Source organism: Cydia pomonella, chromosome 5 (genome assembly GCF_033807575.1).
Source record: "Cydia pomonella isolate Wapato2018A chromosome 5, ilCydPomo1, whole genome shotgun sequence".
NCBI lineage: Eukaryota > Metazoa > Arthropoda > Insecta > Lepidoptera > Tortricidae > Cydia > Cydia pomonella.
Window position 1 is genome coordinate 8798374 of NC_084707.1, and position 27959 is coordinate 8826332.

Genomic DNA, 27959 nt, shown 5'->3' on the forward strand with positions numbered 1-27959 from the left:
GCCGCGCCGCGTGACGCGCTGTACGCATCGATCCCGCGATGCTCGCTACTCTCGCTAGTTACTCTCGCTGATTCGTGATGATGGTTCGACGCAGCGGCAGGTACACCACCTGGCGTGGATTTAAAGATTTCGCGCTCGGAAAACCACCGGACGAAGGTAAGCCGGAAAAGAAACCCTCTGCACTGCTGTATTGAGGAGTTTTGTAGCGAATTACGGGATAACCTCAAAGCGGAGTGTTGTGTTGCTTTTCCGCGAAATTCCTTCGTCAGTAAAAACGTTTGTACCTATTACCGGCATTATGACAAACTCTAATGCGTGATGTGTTCAGTTATTAATGTAACTATAATATTTTACTTTTGCTTATATATTAGAGTTCTGAACATAACAAACAGCTTAACTATCCATAAATCTTCCTTTTACTACCAATGTATACATCTTGCCATGATCATAAATATAAATGTTTGATAGGCACTACCTACGTAGAAATAAATTTCTTCGCCTCATATTTTAATCTAGACACAAAGTGTACAGTAGTCTCATCAGCTGAGCTTCTAGCCAGAGTGTTCTGAAAGTAACTTGAGCATATGATATAATAAATAATAAAAATTTGAATTTAAAAGTTATATAACTATTGCTTAACACAACGATGAAGCACGGAAAAAATAATAGATAATTAAAAAGTATGTGTTGGTTACCAAACGTTTTATCCAAAAAGTACCACATTATTGGTTGGTTGTTCACTAGATTGAGTGATTTATAAAAGCCTACTCATATAAAGCCCCTCTTGCATATGCATAGTCGTGTACTGCAGTTTAAAAAAACGCTTTACAATATTCAACAATATTCAATGTTGTACCTTTTGCCCGAAAACAGCAGACTTCAAAACATACTGCCAAGTATATAAGGTAGGTAGGTAAACTCGTACATTCACAGACCAGATTGTAATTTTCCCAGGGTTTGCAACTACTTAATATTCTACGGATCATAACAGTCCCTATCGGCGATCGTCCCGAAATTCATGCTACACGCTACCTCAAACATTCCAAAAACAACAAAATGCTTTTTCTCTTAGTATCAGAGTCTAAAGTTGTTTGGAGCTAGTGACAACTCCAATGTAAACGTAAAGGTATACCATACTTGTATACGATGGACACGCAAGTTTTCATAGATTAGCATTCCCATCGCATCAGAGGCACCAAAGTAAATGTAACCTCAAAATCCATAGGCACTATGCATATCCGAAGATCATTATAATCCGTTGGCTTGAGGCGACACTACCTTAACGATTAGTGTACAGCCGTGATATGCTGACACCACTAATGACGTTTGACATGACGAATTTACGAGTTTGTATTGCCTTTGCAGTGTTGGGTAAAACCCGTAACCTTAAAAAAAGGATTTTGTCTCCAACTAATAAGGCTCAATTTTAAATGCCTAGCCGAAAAGCTTAATTGAGTCGTTTTTATTGCGAAGTTAGTTAATGTCATGGCCTAATGGAGGGCAATTAGGCGATATTGTGAAGAAGGGTTACATGTGGACATAAGGACAAAAAGGCTTTCTAGATAGTTACCTACCACAGATTGTGTAATCCAAAATGTATAATAAAGGAAAATCTGGTGACATCTTAATTTTATTAAATTTACTTAGATATATTTTGTTTGGTTTGAAGAGGATATCGCAAAGGAGTGTACCTACAGCTTTTTAAGGCCCAGAAAGTTCGTATTCTTCTCTCTCTCTCACTGAGCGTAAGCGTGAGCGAGATGAAAGTGCGTGCCTGGGAGCGCGAATGTCACGTTTTTTTTTTCATTTTAATATTTTGTAAGTACGTTTAAATAAGATAAAAAGTTATTGATACGTTCCCTCAAACATAATATTGCAGATTTTAGAAGCAATTTTCATATCTTTAGCTTTTATGTATAATTTGTTACAAATTTTTAAAGTGCATTTAGACCTATGTTCGTGATTTTTTTCTATCGTGCGTAAGTTAAAAACTCAGGATTCGAGTCCATACAGTCCCTCGAGAAAGATCTCAAGGTTGCTAATTAAATTTATGACAGTCGTAGTGTAATCCAAAAAATCGCTACCTACGACTTTTTGAAAACTCAGTTTTCAGAACCTACTGTACCTTAAAAGAAAGGATCGGGCACGCGCATGTAACGCCTACCGTATGATTTTTGCCACCGACGTGATATTAAATAAAATACTTTTTTTTTCTAGTATCCAATTGCCGGATCCTATTTACCCAAACATGGGTTGAAGGTAAATCTCGGTCGTCTCGTCTGAAATAAATTGTAATAACATGTGAGGGAGGGTGAGGAAAATTATGGTTCCATTACTCGTAATGTTTCATTTTAGGCATGAAGGTTTAAATAATACATGACCCATCAAAAAGGGCCCTTATAAAAATCGTTGCCGTCCTATTTTATTCAATCACTATATAGGCCTTGGAGATATTTGGCTACTTTTAAGTTTTATAAATTCACGTTTTTAATAGGTATTAGATAGGTACCTACAGTAAATAAGACTGATATATTTTTATTTCATTTATAATGATCTATATCGAGCGCATTATTACCTTCTGCCTAGTTATTATAAGGCACTTGGATATTAATTTATTTATTCATAGAAGGTGTAACAAAAGTAGTGGGGATCCGTTTAAGGGCATATTCGATATCGTGTTCTGATTAGGGAAAAGTGGAGGAAAAGAAATGTATACGCGAAGAAAAATCTATTGAGCAGGTCGTCTAAGTCGGCCAACCCTCCTTACAAAGGACCTCCATACAAATGTATCATATATGGGTACAAAACTTAAGGAAAAATTTAAAACTAGAAATGTAGAAATTTGTAATTTGGCATAGACAGATACATTAATCACACCGACAAAGTAGTATATTATAAAGGTCAACTTAAGGCTTGAACTTGATGTGATGGAAATGGTTCGCTTCTATCTCATTATCTCATAATATATTGTTTCCTTGTTAGCACAATCGGAATAGAACAAACCTTGAAATCTCTGAAACAGTCCTGAAATTTGGTATGTATGTAAATTAAAGGCCCCTTTTTCATGTCCATACCATTTGATATTTGGGGACCTCGAAGAATCGCAGCCATCTTTAAAAATATATACCATCCTGGAGAAATTCGCGTTTTACTCTAAATCTGCCTTATCTAGAACAATATGGTGTGACAAGATTAAAGCTTATAAAATTCTACACAAAAAGTCCTAGATATCTTTGCGAAAAATCCAATATGACCCATATTTCTAAAAGAAACTTTGTTTTAGGGACATAAGTGTTATATATCATTTTTGTGTGGAATTTAATAAGCTCCGTTTCGCCATACACAATATTCACATAAAACTCATCGATCCTGAGAAAAACGTATACTTCTCATGATGGCACCCTGATCCTCGTATCCCCTAAAGCTCGAATTTTAAGGAACGTTAACATGGATCGCAGAGATTATATGTATCAAATTTGATTACTGTCACTATTGTTTGAACCCCAATTAAGACCTAAAATCTGTTTTTGCAATCACAATATATAGCCCTAAACATTTTTTCTTCCCTTAATGTTAGTAAATTTGTATTGCATAGCACTCGACTACCAATTATGGATCTACTGATGTCTAGGTGCTAGAAGAAAAAAATATAATTTAATATTCGGCGTCTTCTCAAGGCGGGTCTACTGTTTTTTCTTTAATAAAACAAATGTAAACAGGTTGTGAAGGGCAAGAGAAATCTAGCGATATGTAATTTTTAAAGATCCGGCTAGTATCCTAAGCTACAGGGTGTACTGAATCATCAGTACTTAAAGCCATAACCCTACTTTCTGGTTAAGTCACAGTCGAGTAAAATGTTGATATTGGGGTAGATCATATACACATGTATAGAAAAAAGTCCCCTGGAAGTGTATCAGCGCTAAACCTAGATTCAGCAAGTATTTTCTACAACAAGATGTAGTTTTTTCGCAAAGATATCCAGGACTTTTTTTATGTAGAATTCAATAAACTTTAATATTGTCTTACACCATATATTCCTAGATAACTCAGATTTAGAGTAAAACGCGAATTTCTCCAGGGTGGTACACATTTTCCAAGATGGCTGCGATTCCTCGAGGTCCCCAAATGTCAAATGGCGTGGACATGAAAAAGGGGCCTTTAATTACATACATACCAAATTTCAGGACTGTTCCAGAGATTTCAAGGTTTGTTCTATTCCAATTCTGCTTTGTATAGATCTTTCAATCACAGAATTTATTCAAACCATTTTTCTTTTCATTCGATTCGGGTCGGTTGCACCAAACCGTCTGTCACCATTAAAGCGTTCGCTAAATTTTGTTGTATGAGAAGTTTCCTAGATCTCTGCTGCGTGACGTTGATCAGTTTGATAACTTTGGTTGGTGCAACTGGCCCTTTTTCATTATGGAGTCTTAAAAACTTGTTGTAGATCGCAGGCGGAAACTCCCAAATAACAATGCTCGTAATAGAGCGAAAAGTTTTTGAGTCAGGCCAAGATAAGTTACCAACGATTTTAGCAGTGACAATAAAACAGACCGTGCAAATGTTATTTTAAACATCAAACTTCTATGAAATTATGACGTTTACTTAACACTTGCACAGACTAGGCTATCAAAATCGCTGCCTTATCTTGATCTGACTAAATATTTTTTACAGTACTTATATGGTGCTACTTTACCGCCTCATGACCACTTGCACTAATCACGTAATCACTAACCCGGGGTTAACCGATTAAACCTGGAATTACAATGGTTACCAATACAATTTGACACTGGGTTAACGGTTTAACCGGTTAATCCCGGGTTATTGGGATGCTGCAAGTGGCCCTTAGTGCGGTAACACTATACGTGCGTGTGTCGAAAATTTAAAGGGCCATATGTACTGTAAAACGTTGTGCAATACACTTGCGAAAAGGTAATTCGCATTCCTACTTTCCTTCACAGTGATGTTTAAGAGTCACACGAACCTAACCGGCCCTTACACTCGAAGTTATCTACACTCCCATTAAAACAACATTCTGATTTAATATCACTTTTTTAACGTCATTGAATCTTGCATAACGTAAAAACTGGATCCTTTGTCTTACACTATCGTCGTGAAATGTGAGCGAACTCATACATTCTACGACTCTTCTCTTTCCACGCAGACTATAATTCAACCTAACAACAATTTAATGCAATTTATTTTTAATAACTTACATCACCCTAATAGCATCCGTCATGTCGTTGGCACTCCTGCAATCGACCATTTAAACTTTGGATCTTTGATTATTTAAAAAAATGGTATTACCGATATGGTAGCCCATCCTGTGGTTTTAGGTGAATAAAGCGAAAATGGGTCGCGTCCGTAAACCATACATTTTCAATTCTAGAAAATCACCCCAGTATATAGTCAGTTTGTCAGCCAATAAGTTACAATTAATGTAATCGTTTGGATCATCTCCTGCATGATTTGAAGTTAGTATGAGTGCAGTTTGAGGTCCAGATGTAAGATTCACCGTAGACTAGTTTTTTGGTATTGCTAGAAGTAGCATAGATGATTCTGGATCGTTCATTAAAGATATTTCAACCTCCCGGTTATTCTCATCATTGCTTTTTGAAAGTGGCCGCCCTGTTCATATAATTTTTGTGCTCAAACCATATTGCTTTAACTTCACCCAAGATTTAATTAAATTAACACTGGACACTCACAATACACGCCACAATCCGTATTTATTTCTAAACAGGCGTCTTAGAGTAATATAATAATATGTAGGGATCGCGGTTTTTATAAAATTGTTTCACACAAAAAGAACATTTCTTGTCCCAAAAAACGCTCCATTTAAAAAAAGTTCACGCCGGTTGAGGCATAGTTTCCTGCCAACTGCCCGCAACTCGCTCTGACGGTTTTCTTTAAATTCAGTTTTGCTTTTTGCAATTTTTTTGGCCCACCCTGTAGGTAATAAGTAGTAAGCCTCGAACGAATTGAGAAGTCTTGGTTTGCCAAAAACTATATAGAGCGATTGAATTTATTGCACCTACTTAGTCGACAATGAATCGAAATTGAATTCTAAACGAAGCGAAGGATTCTATAATAGCATATTGAGAGTACCGAGGGATTCTAAAATAGAATCCTAAGCGTAGTGAGACATGCAATAAGTGTTAACGCCCAAGATGGAAATAATTTTGCCACCATGTCAGCAGGATACTATTATGTTTTGAAACATTATTAAATGCGTTAAACATAATATGCAATTTTTAAATTTACCAGCGGATGTGGTGAAAATTATAATGCCCTCAACATACGTTTACCAAATTTCATTTATATTAGAACAAATTTACTAAAGTTATTGCGTAACAAACTGTCTTAAGTTAAAAAACATCGGAATGCCGGAGTCGCTTCGCTCGCTCGTTCGATTATATTACGTTTTGGTCAGTAGGTATAAAGCAAACTTTCAAATCATGGCTAATTGTTTTTATTAAAATTTAACTTACATTTTATTAGTCAAAACCTTTGTGACAGAACTTAATTATGACTTGACTACCCTGACTACCTATTCCTAAGTAGTTTTTGTGGCCTTAAATTGTACCTATATCTACAAAGAAATCAGAGCGAGTTTATGTTTTAAATACAAAACTTAACTATTATACTTTTAAATGAAAACGTAACTTCGATTATATGGGAGCGGATAGTATTTAAGTAGGTATTTAAACGTCAAAACGTTTCTTTCTTATTTCATTTCCTTTATACTAATTAAATAAAACATCGTTCATCTACCAACTCGGGAGCGGGATAATAGTGAATAGATGAAATTGAGACATTCGAAGAGACATAGGTACTTACTTCCCATCAGCATTAAATAGGGTTCTTCGAGTAAATTACGCGGAAGACCGATGTTACCGTACTTACATTTCGTTTGCGCAAGTACCAAACGTCACTGTTTAAATATTTAAGTAGTTACGCTATAATTCCTAGAATGATCTTGAAGTGGATGAGAATGAATAAAAAGAAATAAATAAATCCATCAACCGTAATGGATTTTTTTATTTCTTTGTGTGTGTGACTTGTTAAAGGAACAAGTGCCAACTCGGCCCTTTAAATGTCACACACGGCCGGCAAATCCCTATTTCCTGGCCTTTGTAGTAACGTACTTATTCTTTTCGTTTTTAGAAAAAGAAAAGCCAAAACCAGAGGACGATCTATCGAACCATGACGAAATATTCTTGAAAAGTATCGTTGAAAGTCCGGATTTCGGGCGAAAAAGTGAGGTAAGTAATTCAATTGTTTGTAGCCACAGTAAATGTCCAGCCATCTTGCGACACATGATTAAAACTTTTAGAACGCCATTTGACTTTGATCGTTATTCTTTCACTGATATGTGTTAAATTTGGTAGATATCAAAAAGTGGCGCCATCTAAGTAATAGAGCATAAGCCAAAGATTATGGCGCCATCGCTCGAAATGATGCCAAATTCTAATTCGATGATATCAAATTCTTTTTGATATTACTTAATTTAATACCTGCTTAATGCAAGTGTACTTAGAGTGAGACATATTTTATTCAAGGGCACAATATTATACAAATTCAAATTAATTTTGACTCTACTATGGACACACATATTATACAGTTATATCAAGACCCACCACAAGACCACCCAATATATCAAACCCGAATATAATTACCTTCTCGAAACTGTAGTAACCAGTATATCATCTATATCACGCTCCACTAACTACCCTTTTTGGGCCCACGAAATCCATAACCCAGTTACTCTCGTAGAAAACCAGTGCCTTTAGAGTACCAACGCTCTAATGAAACTGAGGGCCAAATGCCATCCAACTGCCTGTTGTCTATTCTGTATTTCATTTTTGGATGGTATGGAAATGATGACAATACGGACATATGAACTGACAAATATGAATGTAATAAAAATCGAAGGGTTCCGATTTTGACTACGGAACCCTAAAAAGCGGAAAAAGCTCATTCCTATAGTAATGCAACATGGCAACTTTTCTGACAAGATTGACAAGTCTCGTATACTATTTTATCTTATCTGTAACTGATTCAGTTGTGTACTGTGTGGGGAAGTGAAACGGCGGGTATGTTTCCGCGTCTAACAGATTTCTCTTAATTTACAGCAGAATAATTTCCTTATGACTTATAAATTAGTTAATTAACAACATTTTTACGTAATATTGGAAATGAAGTAATCAATTAACAGCAACTAATTACTTTTCATTCATTAAAACCAAGTGCCACGCCTACGTCGTTTGTTGTTGTGGAAGTTCCATTGTGAATCTTGTTAGATTTATACGAAGTGCTAGTGTTATTATTGCAGCCCATCGAATCAGAGGAGGACCTGGTCGTAAAACCCGTATCGTTAGATAACGTAAACATAATACGGTCGCTGAGCGAGTATCGTGGCAACAACATCAGAACTATTGAGCAAGCGGAACTCGCTATATTGCTATCCAGAATACATTTTAAGGTATGTTTAGATGCAGAATCACTTCCAAACAATATTTTATTGCCTTGGTGCTATTTCAGCTCGGCTACTGTATCATGAAGTGTTGATAAATAGCGAAGCGTACTTGTTACGTTCATTTAGTTTAACTTTTGTAATGTTACTGACTGCTAGTACGATGATTGAAAGGGCTATAGACACTTGTAATCACTAGTAGTATATAATTAAAATTGTCAAAGTTCTATTTTCTTGATTAAAATCAATTTGCCTACTATGTAGGAGCAAGTACTGTTATGTACTTTCTCCAAACCGGTTTACGTCATATTTTTGGTCCTTGTACAGTCAGCATCAAAAGTAGGGGATCAAACAAGATTCCAAAAGTATCTACCATTCTGTAACAACATAACAAAATGTGATGGTTCTATATGTAGAACAATTAAGATGGTAAAAGATATTCTTTTGAACGTAAATTTTAGAGATTTATCTATATTTGGAAAAGTTATACGGAATATCAGATTATCAGTTATTTGGCGCATTGTTTCATCCACTACTATTGATGCTGACTGTACTACTAAAGCCGCACATTTGTACCTAATAAAACTAGAATGTTTTAATTATTATTTTATTTTTAATATTTATTTTCAGGCTTTAATAGATGCGCATGATGCAATAGGTGCCTTGTGGCTCCAAAGAGGATCTGGCATTGAAGAGCCACCTAAACAGGACAAAGACACTGCAGAAGGTGCGGAAACTAGCCCAGAGGAAAACGGAGACATGCCTGTGGAGACAGTCAAAGTTGTAGGCCTTAGAAAAGTGCCTGGACAACCTTTAGGATTAACAGTAAGTTAAAAAATTAGTATGCAACTCATTATTTGTCTAGATAATCTGTATATTGTGACTTATATGGCTTAGAACTCTTGACTATCACTAACCTATTGCTATTGACTATTTACCTATGTCTTAATCTCTAGCATCCCACAGTTCTAAACCTATACCCAGAGCTGGTACATTTAATGCCATTGATGCAAAATGACTCAATTTAACATACAGGGAGTTATTTTGACAACCTTATAAATTTAGAAAACTTACCTATTGATGTGTAGATAATAAATACTTTTTACGTAAAATATGCTGTTAAAAATAAAAAATATGCATTATTTAATAAATGAATAATCTGTTATTTGGTTGAGTGACAATAATATTAAAGTCAGATAGACGTTTCTGTACAGATTGTCAAGTATCAATATCAATTAACTAAAGAGGTTGACAGATGATTAATTATTACAAAAATACTAATCAGAATCATACTCTATGTAGAGTGACATCATTTTTCTGTCAGCCTCTGGTCCTGGCTATTACAAATTACATCCAATGAAATTTAAATCATTATAAATTGGAACAGAGTTGCCTTTGTCTTGTTTTGTTTCATTTTAAGACAAAATAATTTCACTTCATTTTCTAATACCATTAATTCAAAGACTGGTTATTTTTCTTGTATGGAGGGCTGCTAGATGTTAATACATAGTTAATTAGTTATATAGTACTTTCAGCATTGTTCTTATATTTTAGGTAATGGAAATTCAAGCCTAGTGTCTGTTGGTTAATTTTCCAACATCCAATTGTTGCAGCAGAGCAAATGTGTTTTCTTATATGTTTAAGTTTTTATTGTAAATTTCTTAAAAATACATATATTTCCTTTCTTTTCTAACATATTATATTACATATATATCAGTCACTTTCAAAAAAGAGGTGAGAAAAAAGACAGTCAGTCATTTCAATAGTCTTTTGTTATCTTATATGAACCTTGAGCTACATTTCCAAAACTCAAACAATGGCTGTCATTGTGAATAGCTATTCAATTATATCGAAAAGCACATATGGAATATGCTTATTTACTTTCTGTTTCTCCAATTGTTTTTAACATAATATGCCAAAATGATTAATTGTTTACATTCTAATCATTCCAGTAAGGTCATCACATTTTTGCACGTGAATTGCATGCTGTTTATAATTATGTTACATTAATTTAGTGTGAGTCATGTCATGTCACATTCTGCAAGTTTAATTGATAGAATATAAACTTCATTAGGCGGGTCCACACGGAGCAAGCATACGCGCAAGGCAATTTTCTCACGCACAAACCGGCCAGTGTACATGTGCCTCGGCCGAGGCACGTCTACACTGGCCGGTTTGTGCGTGAGGAAATTGCCTCGCGCGTATGCTCGCTCTGTGTGGACCCGCCTATTTACTAATGATGAGTTATTGTTGGAAATTAGTCCCTTTATTCCTCATAAATCCCAAAGTGCATTACAATGTACACTCTGTTTCAATCTAATTTGTGTGTAAAATGAAACAATAGAGAGAAGAATAGTGAACGGGTGGAAAAGGTACTGGTCCCTGAAAGAAGTCTTCAAAGATAAACAACTCCACTCTAAGACAAAGGGTAAACTATTTAACACATGTGTTCTTCCCGTCCTAATGTATGGTAGCCAGACCTGGGTGCTGACAAAAGCTACTACATCCCATCTAGCATGCTGCCAGCGTGCCATGGAAAGGAGCATGATAGGTGTACGGAAGACTGACCGGCTACGAAACACCCTAATTAGGAATAGGACGAAAGTCCAAGACATTGCCATAAAAATTAGAAGACATAAATGGAAATGGGCTGGCCATATCATCCGAGGCACAGATAAATGGAGCAAGCAAGTCACCCAATGGTACCCAAGAGAGGGAGAGAGAGGAGCAAAGAGACCTCTAATGAGATGGGATGATGACATTGCGCAGGTAGCTGGCCGTACCTGGAGCAGAGTGGCAATAGATTGGAGAGAGTGGAGAAGGTTGGAGGAGGCCTTTGCCGAAGGGCAAGCAGGCAAAGAATACAAAAGATGGGAGATAATAGAGAGATAGTAGTACTGTTCTTTGTCCTGTAAATAAAGGCTATTTTATTTTATTTTATTTTATTTAAATAAAGTATTATACAGCAGGATTTAAAATTATACATAGGTAAATTTTGTAAGGTGGGTTATAGAAGACAGACAAAAAAAAGCCAATAATTATAATCCTTTCACCTCTGATACTTAAACGAGAAACGAGATGCATAGTTGCATACCTTTGTGGTGCATTATTTTACATGATATTTTCTTAGACAACAAAATTAGAATTAGAACCATAAGCAAATTAGCTCAACTTCCTTTTACACTTAAATGTAGTATTTGATCCTGGACATTTTATTTTTCTTTCAGGTCACTACAGATGAGCATGGCCAACTTATAGTAGCTAGAATATTAGCTGGGAGTGCCGCAGCTAAGCAAGCCTTACTCTCTATAGGAGATGTCCTGCTAGAAGTAGATGGAGTACAAGTAGATACTGAAGAGCAGCTCAAAGAGGCAGTGTCCAAGCCTAATGATAGAGTCACCTTAAAAGTGGGGCCTAACCTTAAGGAGAAAAGTTCCCAGTTAACAAATAAACTTAGTGTGAGTATATCAATTAAGGAGTGACTATGTTAATTGAGTTAGTAATTAACTAAATTAGTTACTGTGACTACGGCCCTGTGCGTGCGGTTAATCACGGCGCAACCGCTACTTAAATGATGCCCCTTTCATGTACAAAGTGAAGTTCGGGGGCAGTATTACGTATATGACACCTCTGGGGTTGCAGGGCTATAACCGCGAAAATCGAAGTTCGTCAATTGCGGGCATTTTCTCTGTCACTCTCATTACGTCTTAGTGAGAGTAAAACAAAAAGATCCCCGCAATTTCGGTTTTCGCGGTAGGCCCCCAGCTGTCTGTAGGCCACAATGACTGCTTTCCATTTATTTATTTATTATTATTTATTCGCAAGAACGGTTTACACCAATTACACTTGCTACTATGCTAATACATACATATATAATACATACTAAGACATACTTAATTACATTTTATCGGTTACCTAGTCATTTACATTGTCGTACGGTCATTTACTTCACTCTCACAAAAGGCGAGGCACCTGGACCTTAGCCTACGCCATGAACATATGTAGATATGATCATAGTACAGACTGATACGTTCGTTTCGTCCGTGCAATTTTATTTAAAGTTAGTGTTAAGTTTCGTCATGTTTATTTTATGTATCTTTCCTTTTTTCTGTTATCTTCCGTGATTATTTCGCACTCGAGGGTTTCATCGGAAGATCAGCGCTGGAAGTCGCCAGCAACATGCTGAGATGAGGCCATTTCGTGACACTTTACTCTCATTATGTTCTCTTTTATGTCTGTCTATTACTGTTTGTGTGTTTATGAATAAAACAAATTCTATTCTATTCTATTCTATCAGTGAAGATATCCAAATGTTGATCCGTGCACAGTAAGTGTAGCATGTCGCACAGCGGTAAGTGGTGACGCGCGGCGGTATGCTTGCTTGCCATCCACATGCTTGTAGAAGGAACGAAAGACCCGCCTGCGGCTGAGCTACGTCAGGCCTTAAAAATTGGAGCATATTAATGCTAACCACTCTAAAATTCTTATTTATAAATTTTAATCAATATTAAAAAAGTAGTCAGAGACCTGGCACCAAATGTATCCATGGTAATTGCTGCTATCCTTAAAAATTCTGCCTACAATATTATTACCATCTGTGCATCCTGTTTTTAATTTGTATGTTTCTGTTACAGTGCTACATGAGAGCCCTATTTGACTATAATCCGAAGGAGGATACGTTATTACCATGTAAAGAAATTGGATTGGAATTCAAAAAGGGTGATATATTACAAGTAAGTTAAAATTTGTTCAGCTGTGTAGATTTTCACCCATTTTTTTTTTGATACTCAAATGTTTCATTTGCCTACCTACTAATCTAATAAGAAACATGGTTTTGTGCAAACTATGGAAAGTATCCAAAATGTTGCAATAGTTTACGAAATTATTGAAAGATTTCCACAAGAAATAAAGGAAATTGTCATTTAGCAAATTAAAATTTAGCTTGTCTGAGAACTTTCTGAGTTTTTTGGATGAAAAATTTCGCATCATTCGAAAATTTACGTAGTCAGATCACTAGAATCATACTCAATCAAAGCGAATGGAAATCTAATTTCATTATTTCAGGTATCAGACAGAAAAGATCCTAACTGGTGGCAAGCGAGTCATGTAGAAAACCCTGATGTAGTAGGTCTAATACCCTCTCCGGAATTGGAGGAAAGAAGAAAAGCGTATGTGCCGCCTGAAGCCGACTTCGTGCACAAAATTAGCATATGTGGAGCTAGGGTATGTAATGTTAACAACTTATAATTATTTTCAAATCGAGAGCGTAAGTAGTTCTCGAGATTTTTAGCCATATGACAGATGGACAAATGGACTGAATTGCACCATAACCTGTTCACTTTTTTGGTATCTACGGAACTCTAAAAATATTGTAATGAACCAAGGTAGCTAATATCCGTGCTTACTGTATGGTCAAGGAATTTAATTTCAGTATAATTTTGTCCCTTGACGCAGACAATCACAGTGACTGAAATATAGTATGAGGTCTCTAGCGACTTTCATATTGATTGTCACTGTGACAAGGTACGAAATGGTAGTGAAATTATATACTTTGACTGTACGTAGCCTTTTTTCCACATTTTTTTTTCTAAAATGTATCATGGTCAAGAGGAATTCCTCCTCCTCCCGCGGACGCTCCGGCTGTGGAATGCGCTCCCTTCCGAGGTTTTCCCGAGGGTCTACAGTATGGGGTTCTTCAAAAAAGGAGTGTACAGATTTTTAAAGGGTCGGTAACGCTCATGTAATAAAATAATAATAAATAAATATTATAGGACATTATTACACAAATTGACAAAGTCCCACAGTAAGCTCAATAAGGCTTGTGTTGAGGGTACTTAGACAACGATATATATAATATATAAATATTTATAAATACTTAAATACATAGAAAACACCCATGACTCAGGAACAAATATCCATGCTCATCACACGAATAAATGCCCTTACCAGGATTTGAACCCGGGACCATCGGCTTCATAGGCAGGGTCACTACCCACTAGGCCAGACCGGTCGTCAACACCTCTGGAGTTGCAGGCGTCCATAGGCTGCTGTGCCTGCTTACCATCAGGCGGGCAGTATACTTGTTTGCCACCGTCGTGGTATAAAAAAATGGTCACTTTCAATATGCCTTGTTACTTTATCTCATTCACTGTAAAATATACCAGTCCTAATATGCATTTTCGTGATTTTCGAATGCATTAAGCCCGTTAAGTAGAGACCGAGTCCAAGTTTCATAATTTGATATACTTCACAGATATCTAAAAAGAAGAAAAAGTTCGTATACGAGTCCCGCTCAAGCGTGCAGCTGGAAGGCGCAGAATTAGCGCTGTATGAAGAAGTAGCGCGCACGCCGCCGTTCCTGCGCCGGGTGCTGGCGCTCGTGGGCACGCGCGGCGTGGGCCGCCGCACGCTCAAGAACCGCATGCTGCACGAGCACCCGCGCCGCTTCGGCGCCGTTGTACCACGTCAGTGCCCAACTATCATTTATCCGTATAAACCGTGCGTTTTAGAGGATCTGCCACATTGTGGCCTAGATCATAAACGTGACATCGTTATAATGCTGCCCTGTCCCCTATATTTACGCACACTCCCTTGTGCGTTTAAGAGCCCTTAATCCTTGGAGCGTTCTCCGATTTCACGAAATAACGCTCCATAGATGGCGTTGGCGCTCGGTACGCGAGCGCCGGCAACGCGACGCGCGTTTCAATGCAGACTAGAATAATCTTGATAGTTTTCAATATAATTTCAAACAACATTAATTTTAGTGTTATATGATATCATATGGGCACTCTTTATTTTATTTTATATGCACAGTAGTTTTTTTTTATGTACACTACTACTAAGTGTACAGACTACAGAGTGTACTATAACCCTTGCTCTTTATTCTGTCTCTTTCACACCAATGGAAAATGAAGAAGTTAGTAAATGACTGCAGGTATAAATAAAGTATATTAGTGCGATAGAGAGACAGATAGTGTTTCGTTGTCGTATCGTAAACGATTGGCATGTTGGCCACACACTTGCTTGGTGCCTAGCCAAAATACCAATCGTTTGCGTATATTAGTGCGATAGAGAGACAGTAGTGTTTCGTTGTCGTATCGTAAACGATTGGCATGTTGGCTACGCACCCATGATACCTAGCCAAGAAGCCAATCGATTGCGCATATTAGTGCGATAGAGAGACAGATAGTGTTTCCTTGTCGTATCGTAAACGTTTGGCATGTTGGCTACGCACCCATGCTGCCCAGCCAAGATGCCAATCGTTTGTGCATATTAGTACGAGAGAGAGAGACAGATAGTGTTTCGTTGTCGTATCGATTGGCATGGTGGCTACGCACCCATGCTGCCTAGTCAAGATGCCAATCGTTTGCGCACATTAGTGCTATAGAGTTTCAGTGTTATTTGAAATCACGTTAGGGTTTGTATTATTATTTATGACCCGAATGAAGTCCATCCAGGTTCTTATGATGGAGTCAGGAGTTGGTCACCAGAACTCCTAATCTACTCATTATAATTCCATCGTGCTTGGGCTCAAAAGATTTGCCCTGACGAACACCATCGATCTAGATGAGGTCCAGGGTCTCATGACGGAGTCAGGAGTTGGTCACCAGAACTCCCCAGAACTCCTAATCTACTCATCATAACTCCATCGAGTTTGGGCTCAATAGATTTACCCTGATGAGCACCATCAATCTAGATGAAGTCCAGGGTCTCATGATGGAGTCAGGAGTAGGTCACTAGAACTCCTAATCTACTCATTATAATTCCATCGTGTTTGGGCTCAAAAGATTTGCCCTGACGAGTACCATCGATCTAGATGAAGTCCAGGGTCTCATGATGGAGTCAGGAGTTGGTCACCATAATTCCTAATCTAGTCATCATAACTCCATCGTGTTTGGGCTCAATAGATTTGCCCTCACGAGCACCATCAATCTAGATGATGTTCAGGGTCTCATGATGGAGTCAGGAGTTGGTCACCAGAACTCCTAAACTACTCATCATAACCTCATCGTGTTTGGGCTCAATAGATTTGCCCTGACGAGCATCATCAATCTAGATAAAGTCCAGGGTCTCATGATGGAGTCAGGAGTTGGTCACTAGAAATCCTAATCTACTCATTATAATTCCAACGTGTTTGGGCTCATGAAATTTGCCATGACGAGCACCATCGACCTAGATGAGGTCCAGGGTCTCATGATGGAGTCAGGAGTTGGTCACCAGAACTCGTAATCTATTTATCATAACTCTAACTTTTGAGCCCAAACACGATGGAGTTATGATGAATAGACTAGGAGTTCTGGTGACCAACTCCTGAGTCCATCATGAGACCCTGGACCTGATCTAGGTCGATGGTGCTCGTCATGGCAAATTTCATGAGCCCAAACACGTTGGAATTATAATGAGTAGATTAGGAGTTCTAGTGACCAACTCCTGACTCCATCATGAGACCCTGGACTTTATCTAGATTGATGGTGCTCGTCAGGGCAAATCTATTGAGCCCAAACACGATGGCGTTATGATAAGTAGATTAAGAGTCCTGGTGACCAACTCCTGACTCCATCATGAGACCCTGGACCTCATCTAGATCGATGGTGTTCGTCAGGGCAAATCTTTTGAGCCCAAACACGATGGGATTATAATGAGTAGATTAGGAGTTCTGGTGACCAACTCCTGACTCCATCATGAGAACTTGGACTTCATCCGGGTCAAAAATAATAATGCAAATGCAAACCCTAACGTAATTTCAAGTAAAAATGCGTTTTTCAGAAAATCGCAGCCAAATAACACTAGACCCTACTCATAGTGTTGTGTTCCTGCCGGTGAGTAAGGTTGCCAGAGCTCAACGAGGGGCGGGAGGGGGTTAGAGTCGGCAACGCGCATGTAACTCCTCTGGAGTTGCAGGCGTACATAGGCTACGGATACTGCTTACCATCAGGCGGGCCGTAAGCTTGTTTGCCACCGACGTAGTATAAAAAAAAGGACCACTGAAAATCCATCAATAAGCGAGAGTCTGTTAAGCATAGTGTAAAAAATGAACTTTTATTAAGATTTTCTAATCGCAGTATATAGCACTTCTCGGAACTCCGTAGCTGATTACGATCGCAACGAATGCCTGACAATCGAGCACAGGTCCGTCCTCTAAGCGCGCTCCGCGCGGACTGAGAGCGGGGCGTCGCTGCTGCGTGATTTATACGTGTTTTAAAAAAATATAAATTTACGGCAATGTAGGTCCCATAGTTATGATTTTTTTTTTTATAGGTTAACATAAAGTTACAGTTTGCTATAATATTATTTTTAAAGCAAAATATGCGTACAATTTGCGGAAAAAAAATATAATAAAACCCTGTTTTCGCCAAAAAAATGAAGAAAACTCGGAAGGTATTTTATCAGTTTTTTCAAATGAATCTTCGATTGTTAATCATTCCAGCCCCTCGTACGAGATATGTTGAATCAAATTGTAGTCATTCATGTACCAAATGATTCTTGTTTACAGCAAAATTGAGAACCGAAACGCCACATCTCACTGCAAAATTTGGAAAAGACTCCCAAAAAAACTCATTAAAAAAGAGGTTTAAAAGAGAAAATGAAAATTTGAACTGTTGGAGCCGCTAGTTTAGGAAACGATTATTTAAGTACGTTACCAGTTTTTGAATAAATACTAATAGTTACGTCGTAATCTTGAATGAAAAAGGAAGCATTTTACAAAATACGCTCGTCTGTAGGAATAAGGACTCTTAAGAGAGGCTTCCATACTCTTGGTATAATAATAACAGGCCAAGAGCATGTCGGGCCACGCTCAGTGTAGGGTTCCGTAGTTCCTCTTCCGTCACATTAAGCTAAACTGGAGCTTAAAGTATAGTAAATTGTTAACCAAGGGATGAAACGGTACCTTTCACCCGAGTTAAACAAATAGGCAAATTTGCATAATCAGTACCTAATTAAAGTAAGTCTTTTTACTATGAAGGGATTTTTTTTTGCGATAACTCAAAAACAGCTAAACTGATCATGTCCGCTATAGTTTTCATTTAATGTCTTTCTTAAGCTCTACTTCCACGATTTTTTCCATATTTTTTGGACCTATGGTTCAAAAGTTAGAGGGGGGGGGGGGACACATTTTTTTATTCTTTCGGAGCGATTATCTCCGAATATGATCACTTTATCAAAAAATGTTTCTTGAAAACCCCTATTCGTTTTGAAAGACCTTTCCAACGATACCCCACACTCTAGGGTTGAAGCGAAAAAAATAATTCACCCCCACTTTACGTGTAGGGGAGGTACCCTAAAAAAAATTAAATTTTTAGATTTTATTGTACGACTTTGTCGGCTTTATTGATTTATATATCCATGCCAAATTTCAGCTTTCTAGCACTAACGACCACGGAGCAAAGCCTCGGACAGACAGACAGACGGACATGGCGAAACTATAAGGGTTCCGTTTTATGCCATTTGGCTACGGAACCCTAAAAAGGAGAGTTAGCTGATGACCACTTTGCGGTGATAAACAGAGCGAAAGTAGTGTAGACATATCATAAAACATCTTACTTTATACATTTCCAATTTTCAGATACCTCCCGGCCTCCGCGGCCGCTAGAAGAGAACGGCACATCATACTGGTTCGTGTCACGCGAGGAGATGGAACGGGACGCGCACGCGGGCCGCTTCCTCGAGTATGGAGAACATAATGGGCATCTTTACGGGACCCACTTGGATTCCATTAGGGCTGTTATTAAGGAGGGTGAGTTGTATTCACTTTTTTAATGTTTTATTGTTGCAACTTGGAATTTGAATCGTGTCAGTACTACCCGTCTGACAGATAAATAAATCCAAAGATTCAAATTAGAATAGAACGAGAGATCTTTTTATAGGCCTCGGGCGGCGAGTGGATATGCTTATAATTACTCCATCTGAAGCATACTTTACGAAACTACCTTAAATTACACACTTAGCCAAAACCCTCACTTCAACATACAGCTGAAGACAGACTTGTAATTTTGAGTGCGCATTATGGAGCATGACAGATGCGGAACGCAATTCTGAATATTGAAGACCGTAAATTTCGTCCGCGCGTCACCCATCAGTCCCATCACCCACTCCCGTTGCGCAGCGTGTGACGCAAGCCTTAAAACTTTAACAGATAAATGAGGAGACAGAGTTTTTTTTAGTTTATTCAGAAACTAAAGAGTCATATAAATACATGAAATATGCAATACAAAAGATGTATTGGTAACAAATGAAAAAAGCAACAAAAAGGCCAAGAGGTTCATAGTTATAAATAATGTTAACTGAAATAGTTCTTGGCAGAAAAACTGTCATAAAACAGCGATCGAGGGCGTAAGGGGACAACTGAAACTTGCTTAACATAGGACAATAATTAATACCTTTAAGCGTTTTAAACAACAACACATAATATATTGAGGTTCCATGCGTCACAGGCAAGATGTGCATCCTGGACTGCGCGCCGGCGTCGCTGAAGCTGCTGCACAACAGCAGCGAGTTCCTGCCCTACGTGGTGCTGCTGGCCGCGCCCGGCATCGAGCAGCTGCGCAACCTCACCTTCGCCTCCAACCGCAACCTCACGGTAGCTGCGGCCCCTGCATACTGTTTATTGCGGATAGCGTTGGGATCGCTCCGATGGACTCGCTTTGTTTTTGATACAAAGATCGACTACTATAACGAAGGATTTGATTTGTGCCATATCAACATACAATGTATCCTTGACTTTTCGAGAACCCGGATGCAAAAATTTTGCTACAAAACACTTTGTTTCAAAATTTACCTTTTTAAACTTTTCTCACTCAGACTCGTTAGCTGATCTTGGCAATTATAAAATGTCCCCATTTTTATATCAAAAAAATCAACTTGCCCATGTGCCACACGCGTTCATAAATAGTCATAATACATTGTTGCTATGCAAATTATGTGGACCCGTTTCATTGTCTGGATTGGAAGTGTTAAAAAAACTGAAAAAATAAGTTATGCAGCAAAAAAAGTAGTTTGTTCTAAGAGAACGATCTTTGTATCAATGTTAGAATGCTATTATGTTTCCTGTGCCCGAGCTTTAAGCCAATTTTGATGGACCTTTAATTTAAAAACCCTTTGAATGTCATCGTCATCGAAATGATATGTGATGTAGATTATCGTGATTGCCTATTTTAGAAGCCTTACGAGATCCCCTCTGCCTGACTCCGTAAAATGATACATTATTTTTAGATTTAATTCATTTATTTTTGGAATGCCAGTTTATAGTATTAACCTTTTACGTAACATAATTTTTATTTAGTTTCGATACTTCAAATCTATGTAAACAAGTCACTCGGTAAGAAAATCTTCATGCAAAATGACCCATTTTCTTTGTTATCATATGTTTAAGCTGCTGACAGTTTAAGGGTCGCACCACACTAGCATCTCCCGAGCGTTGGCGTTTAGTCAACTCTATGGCTGCTCGACGCAGCGTTGGCGCACCTGCGCAGCGACGCCATTTTCCATAGCGCTGGCTAGACGGCGACGCTCAAAAGACGATAGTTTGGTCCTAATGCGGCTATATCGATAAAACATAATACGATTGTGTTACGTGAAAAGTTTCTATATTTCAGTTATAAGTTGTTCTATCCCCCTAGTTTTTAGTCAGTTGTAAATTGAGTATCCTTATGCCCAGTTGCACAAACGTTAAATTAATGTTATTACCAGCCAGCATGTCACTTCATTTCCAGAAAAAGTGACAACAATAATATATGATCAATGATTCATTGACTATGTAAGATATGTAAAAGTTCGAATGTTGTCTAAACGAGATGGCGCTTTACAGCTCCATCCTAGAGTAATAAGTAAGTATAGAGTGCTCACTCCATACATCAATGTTCTTACCCTTATTATTTTCGTAGTCGACATCTAGCATCAAGTAGCGGATTTATCAGAACCGCTACTTGACAAGATGTGCAACGAGTGTCGCGACCGACAAAAAGTATATTGCTCAACAATTTACAACTAATAATACAAGCAGAAGGCGTTGAAAATAGATCCGTTTATAAGATTAGCATAAAATTGTTGAGCATTAAACTTTTCTTTCGTCGCGACATCTATTGATAAAAGTGATAAATCCGCTATTTGACGCTAGATATCGACTAGGAAAGTAAAGTTTTGGTAAGAAAACTGATGTATGGAGTGAGCACTCTATGCTTACTTATTTCTCTATGGCTCCGTACATTAGGCAGCAGCTCTGTTAATCTGGTTTGCCGTACAGCGCTATCTTTGTCAGCTGTCAAATTAGGAGGCACGTTTGTTTGCTTAGACTATCTCATTATTACAATCAAAAACTAAAACTAATAAGTTTACTATAAAATAACGTTCGTGTAACTGTGTTTTACCCTAAGCATGCCAGTGTTTGATATATTCCGTGTTGTGCGCATGTCTAGTTCGACCGGCAGAGCTCCATTCGCTTTAGCTCGCGCCGCGCGCGCACGCTAGAGTCCCTCGCTTCGCTCTACGAGGTAAGATTTTTTTGTTTTTCCAAAGAAAATTGCTTAGACTATATTCGGGTATGTTGGATAATTCCAAAACTCAGATGAAAATCACTTAAAATTCCACCACAATAAGAGTTCCTTTTCGGAATTATCCGACAATCTTCGATATTTGGAATTATCTGAATTCGACTTATATGATTAACTACTAACGGTAACTATAGGTTTTCGACAGCGTATACGTATACCTACAAGTCGAAAAACAACTACTTTAAAAAAATTCTGGCTGTCAAATGATAACACAAAAGGATCAAGACTGGACAGCTACAAGTAAGACACGACGCCGCAAAAAAGTTTGCCGGGTATCCTTTGTTGTCACTACTCGTATTGTTTACGCCTAATGACCCTCTCAGGTGGAATCCCGCCATCGCAAATGAAATGGGGTATACCTAGATGTTTTTAGCATCTGAACAGTAGGTAATTTAAAAACCTAACCTTTTTCAATATTGAAGTCCAAATTATAACTCACGTTATTCTTCTTTCCGTAATTATATAAAAACTTGAAAATTTTACATTGATTATTAAATTTTAGACCGTAAATAAATTGGAACCATCATTCAATTACCTTCTTAAGACTTAAAAATTGGATATATGTAAAGAGTATTCGAATACGAACCACAAATAAGTAGAAATACATAGTATGCTTGAAATGCAAGATACGAGTATCATTCAGTTTTTGAATGTTAACACATTCACTGCCGGGAACCCACCTGGTGGGCGCTCGTGAACTTTGTTCAGATGCCGGACAACCCGCTGGGCGGGTTGTTTTGTACGCAGCTATAGATCACCGGTTTCTGGGGTAGTGCGCCGTTTTTTGTCTGGCAGTGAATGTGTTAAAAGGCATGTGGACTCACACAGAGCCAGCATATGCGCGAGGCAATTTCCTCAGCCGGCGGGGCGCGCGCGCTTTCCTTGCCTGAGCGAGCCGCCTCGGCCGAGGCACGTCTACACTGGCCGGTTTGTGCGCGAGGAAATTGCCTCGCGCGTATGCTGGCTCTGTGTGGATCCGCATAATGTCGTATTTGTTTGCATGATAGATAGAAATTATGTAATGAAGTAAATCAAAATGTGTTTATGTCATTTTTTGACCATTATCTATTTGGCATGTATTCGTAACACACTTAAAACAATAACAAATACATATTTTAACCAAAAAAAACTTACATCAATAAGTATATCACTTACATTTAACTCTTTATCTTTGCCACCTAAATAAAACGCGTCGTGTGAAACAGGAAGAAGACATGAAGCAAACACTAGAAGAGAGCGCACGGATACAACGCCAGAACGAGAAATACATCGACCTGGTCATCACCAACCACAACAACGACACCTCGTACTCGCGCATCATGGACGCGCTGCACGCGCTCTCCACCGACCACCAGTGGGTGCCTGTTAGCTGGATATACTAACAGTACCCTTCGCTGTACGATCGAACACGAAGTGTCCGTGAGACCTTACTGTTTAGCAAACGTTAGAAGAGAGCGGATACAGCGCCAGAACCATACCTGGTCTTCACGAACCATGACAACGACACCACGTACTCGCGCCTCATGGACACGCTCTCCACCGACCACCAGTGGGTGCCTGTTAGCTGGATATACTAACAGTTGCTAACAGCACACTTCGCTGTGTCCGTCAATGTTGTTTAAATTTTTCGTCTTATTGAAAAAGCTAAATATTTGACTTCGCCTGTTAGAATAACTTGATACGTTTGGTCATTTGACTATGTCATCTTTAGTGCCAAAGATTCATTGATTGGACAAATTCCTGCTAAGTTTCATGGCGCTGTACGGGTCCGTACTTTTGTGGTAACTCTGATTCTGAAAAGTTGATGTTTTTTGACAGTTTCGTCACCACAAAACATATAGCGCCGTCTATTTTAGCTTTCAAACTTAACACTATTTTTACTTGGACTAGGTACTTCTTATACAATCAATGAATCTTTGATAGTACTTTGCCAGAAATAGTCTTAAAAGTCAAATTGCCATCGCTTGGCATATTATTTAGCTAATTGAGTGGCGTTTTCACTTACCATACAGCACACTTCTTCAGCGGTGGCATCATGGTTCCATTTTTATCGCTTGTTACTATGCCCGTCACTTTCGCACTTACGTACTTGTTAGAACGTGACGGGTATGGTGACAAATGACAAAGAGCCGACCATCTTAGCCCTACTGGTTACCTTAGCGACACCAACTCGCCAGTCGCTCCTTATAAAATGCGCTGCGCGCATTATGACCCAATGATGCAAGTTGTCTGATTGATTACAAGACTGGTTGTCTTTACTTCGATATTTCAAGGATGATAAAATTCGTGTTCTAACTCTTAAACCAAGAACACTAGATAGGTAGGAAGTAGATATGCCACGAATATTCGGCGACTATTCGTGGCATCTCTAGTACGAAGTTCGGAAACTTATTTAGGTATAGTTCGTGTGACCCACGATGGCGCGCAGATTTGTAAAATCTAACTTTAATATCATGACAATACGCGTCAAGGCATGCGTCTTCGTGAATGGCACGATCTATAAATTGGTTTTATTCAATTATCATAACTACTGGCTTTTAAACAAAAGTGATTTTATCATCGATTTCACTAGAATTAGTATTCATGAAAGATGGCTTGTTAAATTGGGCTAAATAGGTTTATATTATAAACCTCCTGGACCTCCTGGTATGCAAGTTTATAAACTTGCATACCAAGAGCGTCCCGCTTTAATCCGCTAGTTCTCTTTATATTTTACGATTACTTGACGTATTATAACTTGCGTTGCGGTGGTAAATATCGAAACTATCTATGATTTTTTTTAATACTATATTAGACCTCGAACGGTATAATGGGAACTAGTGCACTTAATCCTTTTTGCTTTTATAATTTGTTTACTCTTTTTGCAAATTATTTGCTCTTTTTATTTAATCAAACTATGCATTTTAGAATGAAATTGGAGTAGTATAAAATGAATTTGTATTAGATTAAGTCATACCTACATCACAGGTTGTATGTAAATTTATATTTTAAGGATGAAATCTCGATTTTAATTAAGTTTTTAGAAGTATCTCTATTATACACTCGTATATTTTTTTCCATGAAGAATGTCAAACCAGTATTCTGTAAAATGTATTATTTTATCGAATATAATGTAACGTTACTTAAACGTGGGTATTTACCATAAAATCTTGGAAAAGAAGATTTTTATTGAATGTGCACTGCAGGCTTAGTGCAGGTTGTAATTTAGTGTACCTATTTTATAATAACTACTAAAATCACAGATCTAGAATGACGCTTACGCTTAATGATAGTTGAAGTGTGCAAAAGGGAAGCCATAAGGTGTATGAACATTACATGAGTGCGAAAGAGGCAGACTTCAAATGAAAAAACGTGACCTTGTTTGAACTTCATAGCGGCCGCTTGAATGTCCCAAAAAGTAAGATAAACCTGGACTAGAAAATATGAAAACCTTATTCAGGACATTCGGTGGGTAGTTGTATCTTGGAATATGCCGTTACAAAAGCAATTTTTTTAACCAATCACATTAAAGTCCGACCACGATAAGTTGGCAGTAATTTTGATAGCCCAGACGTATTTGTTGCGCAAGTGTTATTTTTAACGTCATAAATCTATGAAATTGTGGCGTGTACTGAATACTTTCACAGGCTGGGCTTTCAATATCGTTGCCAACTTAGCTTGGTCTGACTATGATTTCCAAATTCATTACTTCCAATGGCACTTAATATCACTCCGATTTTGGTCGTGCTTTTGGTATTTGACAAGCAACCTTGTAAATTAAGCTTAGAATTAAGTTTTTTACGATAGGTGAAAATTCGCTCTATTGGATAAAGTCTTGGTAGCTCATATGGAAGAGCACCGGGCTAGCGATCAGGCGGTCGTGGGTGAAAATTCCACCCAAGGCAGTAAATGTTTCCACTTTTAATTTGTTTCGAAACTCAATAGCATTGTTCGCAATTTCTGCTTGATACACAATTGTGACGTTCCATGTGAAAAGGTACACCTTATAGCGGTCAGCGCTTACGTCGCGTAGCACCCAATTAGTATTCGAGCGTCATTAATAACAGCGTATGCGCCGACCGCCATAAGGTACCTGTACTGGAGGGACGTCACAATTAATCTCGTACATTCTAGACCTGTGACTAAAATACAAGGTGACTAAGCAGTGTCACCTATTTGTGCCACGCGTTAACTTTTTAATTCTAAAATATATTAGGTGAAGTCATTCCAGTGATCTACAATCCTCTCTTTACTAACACATAATGTTACCACACGCTATGCTATACACCTAAATATGCTATAATAATTCTGTACTTTTCCTTCCATAGCCTTACCATTGAGTGTTCAAAAATTAAATGTCCCACCTAACAACCATACTTTAATTTGTGTTCTCAAAAAAGAGATATCTTAGGTGTAGACATAGTTTAAATTCTAATTTACAATGCTCTAATAATAAGTTTCGCATAAAAATGCATTTAGTATTTCTGCTTTAAACACTTTAGTATTCTTCAAGTATTGATTGAGTTAAGTAACAGTTTACTAAGACATCACAAGACACGTCCACATCTTTCTACGAAGAGAATGTGGTTTGCAACGGACAGTATCTGAGGCCTAATTCAAACTTGAGATGAAGGTTTCGACCAGTTTTCACGGACGCGTTAAACAAAAAAAATCGCCACTTTTAGCACACCGTGTTCTTCTTGGATTCTTTGTGTGAATGGGACAAAATGTCGGTGATAAAAAATAGAATAGCGCTAGCGCTGTACCATAGCGGTGACATGTATCCGCGTGTATACTAAAACGCATCTATATACTGAAATACTTCTAATGTGTGATTCTCACATGGTTTTTACACATTCGATTTACTGCTCACAACCTACACTTAGAGCTTTGTGCGCGATAATTGCATGCTTGCTAATACTTTTTTGGTTGGCATCACGTTGGCATAGACAAACGTTCCCGAACTGGTCACTTCTTCAAACATGTTTGATGGTCTAACACGAGTTTTATAATATTATATGTACCTACTTTTATATCACATACTTAAATATAAGCTTACATGTATTAAACTAGCTGATACTTCATTTAGAATCTCACATTCCGTCCATTTTTGTTTTGTTATTTAGCTATAAATTTTATTGTATCAAGATTTATTCAATATACATTATGTAATTTGCTTGGCTTGTTTTATTTGTTTGGCTGGCCAATAAAAGAAAAAATGCATTTTATTATGTTTTATTGGATTGTATTAAAATCAGCTCTTGTTAGTTTCACAATAAACAGCTGAGGGCCACTTTCACCATCCCACTAACCCAGGGTTAACCGGTTAAACTGTTAACCCAGTGTCAAATTAACCGGTTAACCCCGGGTTAGTGGGATGGTGCAAGTGGCCCTGAACGGCCTGAACTGTTAAACCACTTCCAGTCTTGAAGGACGCATGAGGGATTCCAGAGGAGAGGGAGACCGCTATCTGCTGCTAGATATAGATAGATAGATTAATGTATAGATATTACCATCGCACTCTAGCAGACAGCTTTCTCCCCCTCTTACAGGCTCCAATTATTAATTATTAGGTATTTGGCAGGCGAATACCAGGTTGTATACGCGCAAGGTCAAAGAAACAATCTTGGCGTAAATAGAAAATGCGCCATACATTTGTGGTAAAGCCAGACCAAGCTGACTTGGCAGCGATTTTGATAGCCCAGACGATGCAAGTGTTAAGTAAACGTCATATTCTTAGAAAATTGGCGTTTAAAATAACACTTGCACTGTCTTGGCTGCCAACTTTGACTGACTCTATGTCGTTTACTTAACACTTGCCCTGTCTGGGTTATCAAAGTCGCTGCTAACTTAGCTTGGTCTACTTGACTTTCAAACAGTTGGTTTTTTATAGGTAATGGTAATATGTAGGTATGTGTATGTAAAACGCAAAAAATAACAAATAAAACACGTATATT

General features: G+C 38.0%; 1 protein-coding gene across 3 annotated transcripts; it reads left to right on the forward strand.

Moving 5' to 3' along the window:
- LOC133517651 (protein PALS2) lies at positions 1-27178 on the forward strand. Of its 3 annotated transcripts, XM_061851005.1 has the most exons (12): positions 2-156; positions 7168-7265; positions 8336-8485; positions 9107-9301; positions 11704-11934; positions 13111-13209; positions 13541-13699; positions 14730-14940; positions 19041-19211; positions 19909-20054; positions 21889-21963; positions 23229-27178. In XM_061851005.1, the coding sequence occupies exons 1-12, from the start codon at positions 78-80 to the stop codon at positions 23403-23405; spliced, it is 1791 nt and encodes a 596-aa protein (XP_061706989.1). In that variant the 5' UTR covers positions 2-77; the 3' UTR covers positions 23406-27178. The 3 variants fall into 3 exon arrangements, with proteins under 3 accessions (XP_061706990.1, XP_061706989.1, XP_061706992.1); XM_061851006.1 differs by lacking the exon at positions 21889-21963 and having other exon boundaries at positions 1-156; XM_061851008.1 differs by lacking the exons at positions 2-156; positions 7168-7265 and adding an exon at positions 8062-8096.
- The last annotated feature ends 781 nt before the right edge of the window (positions 27179-27959 follow it).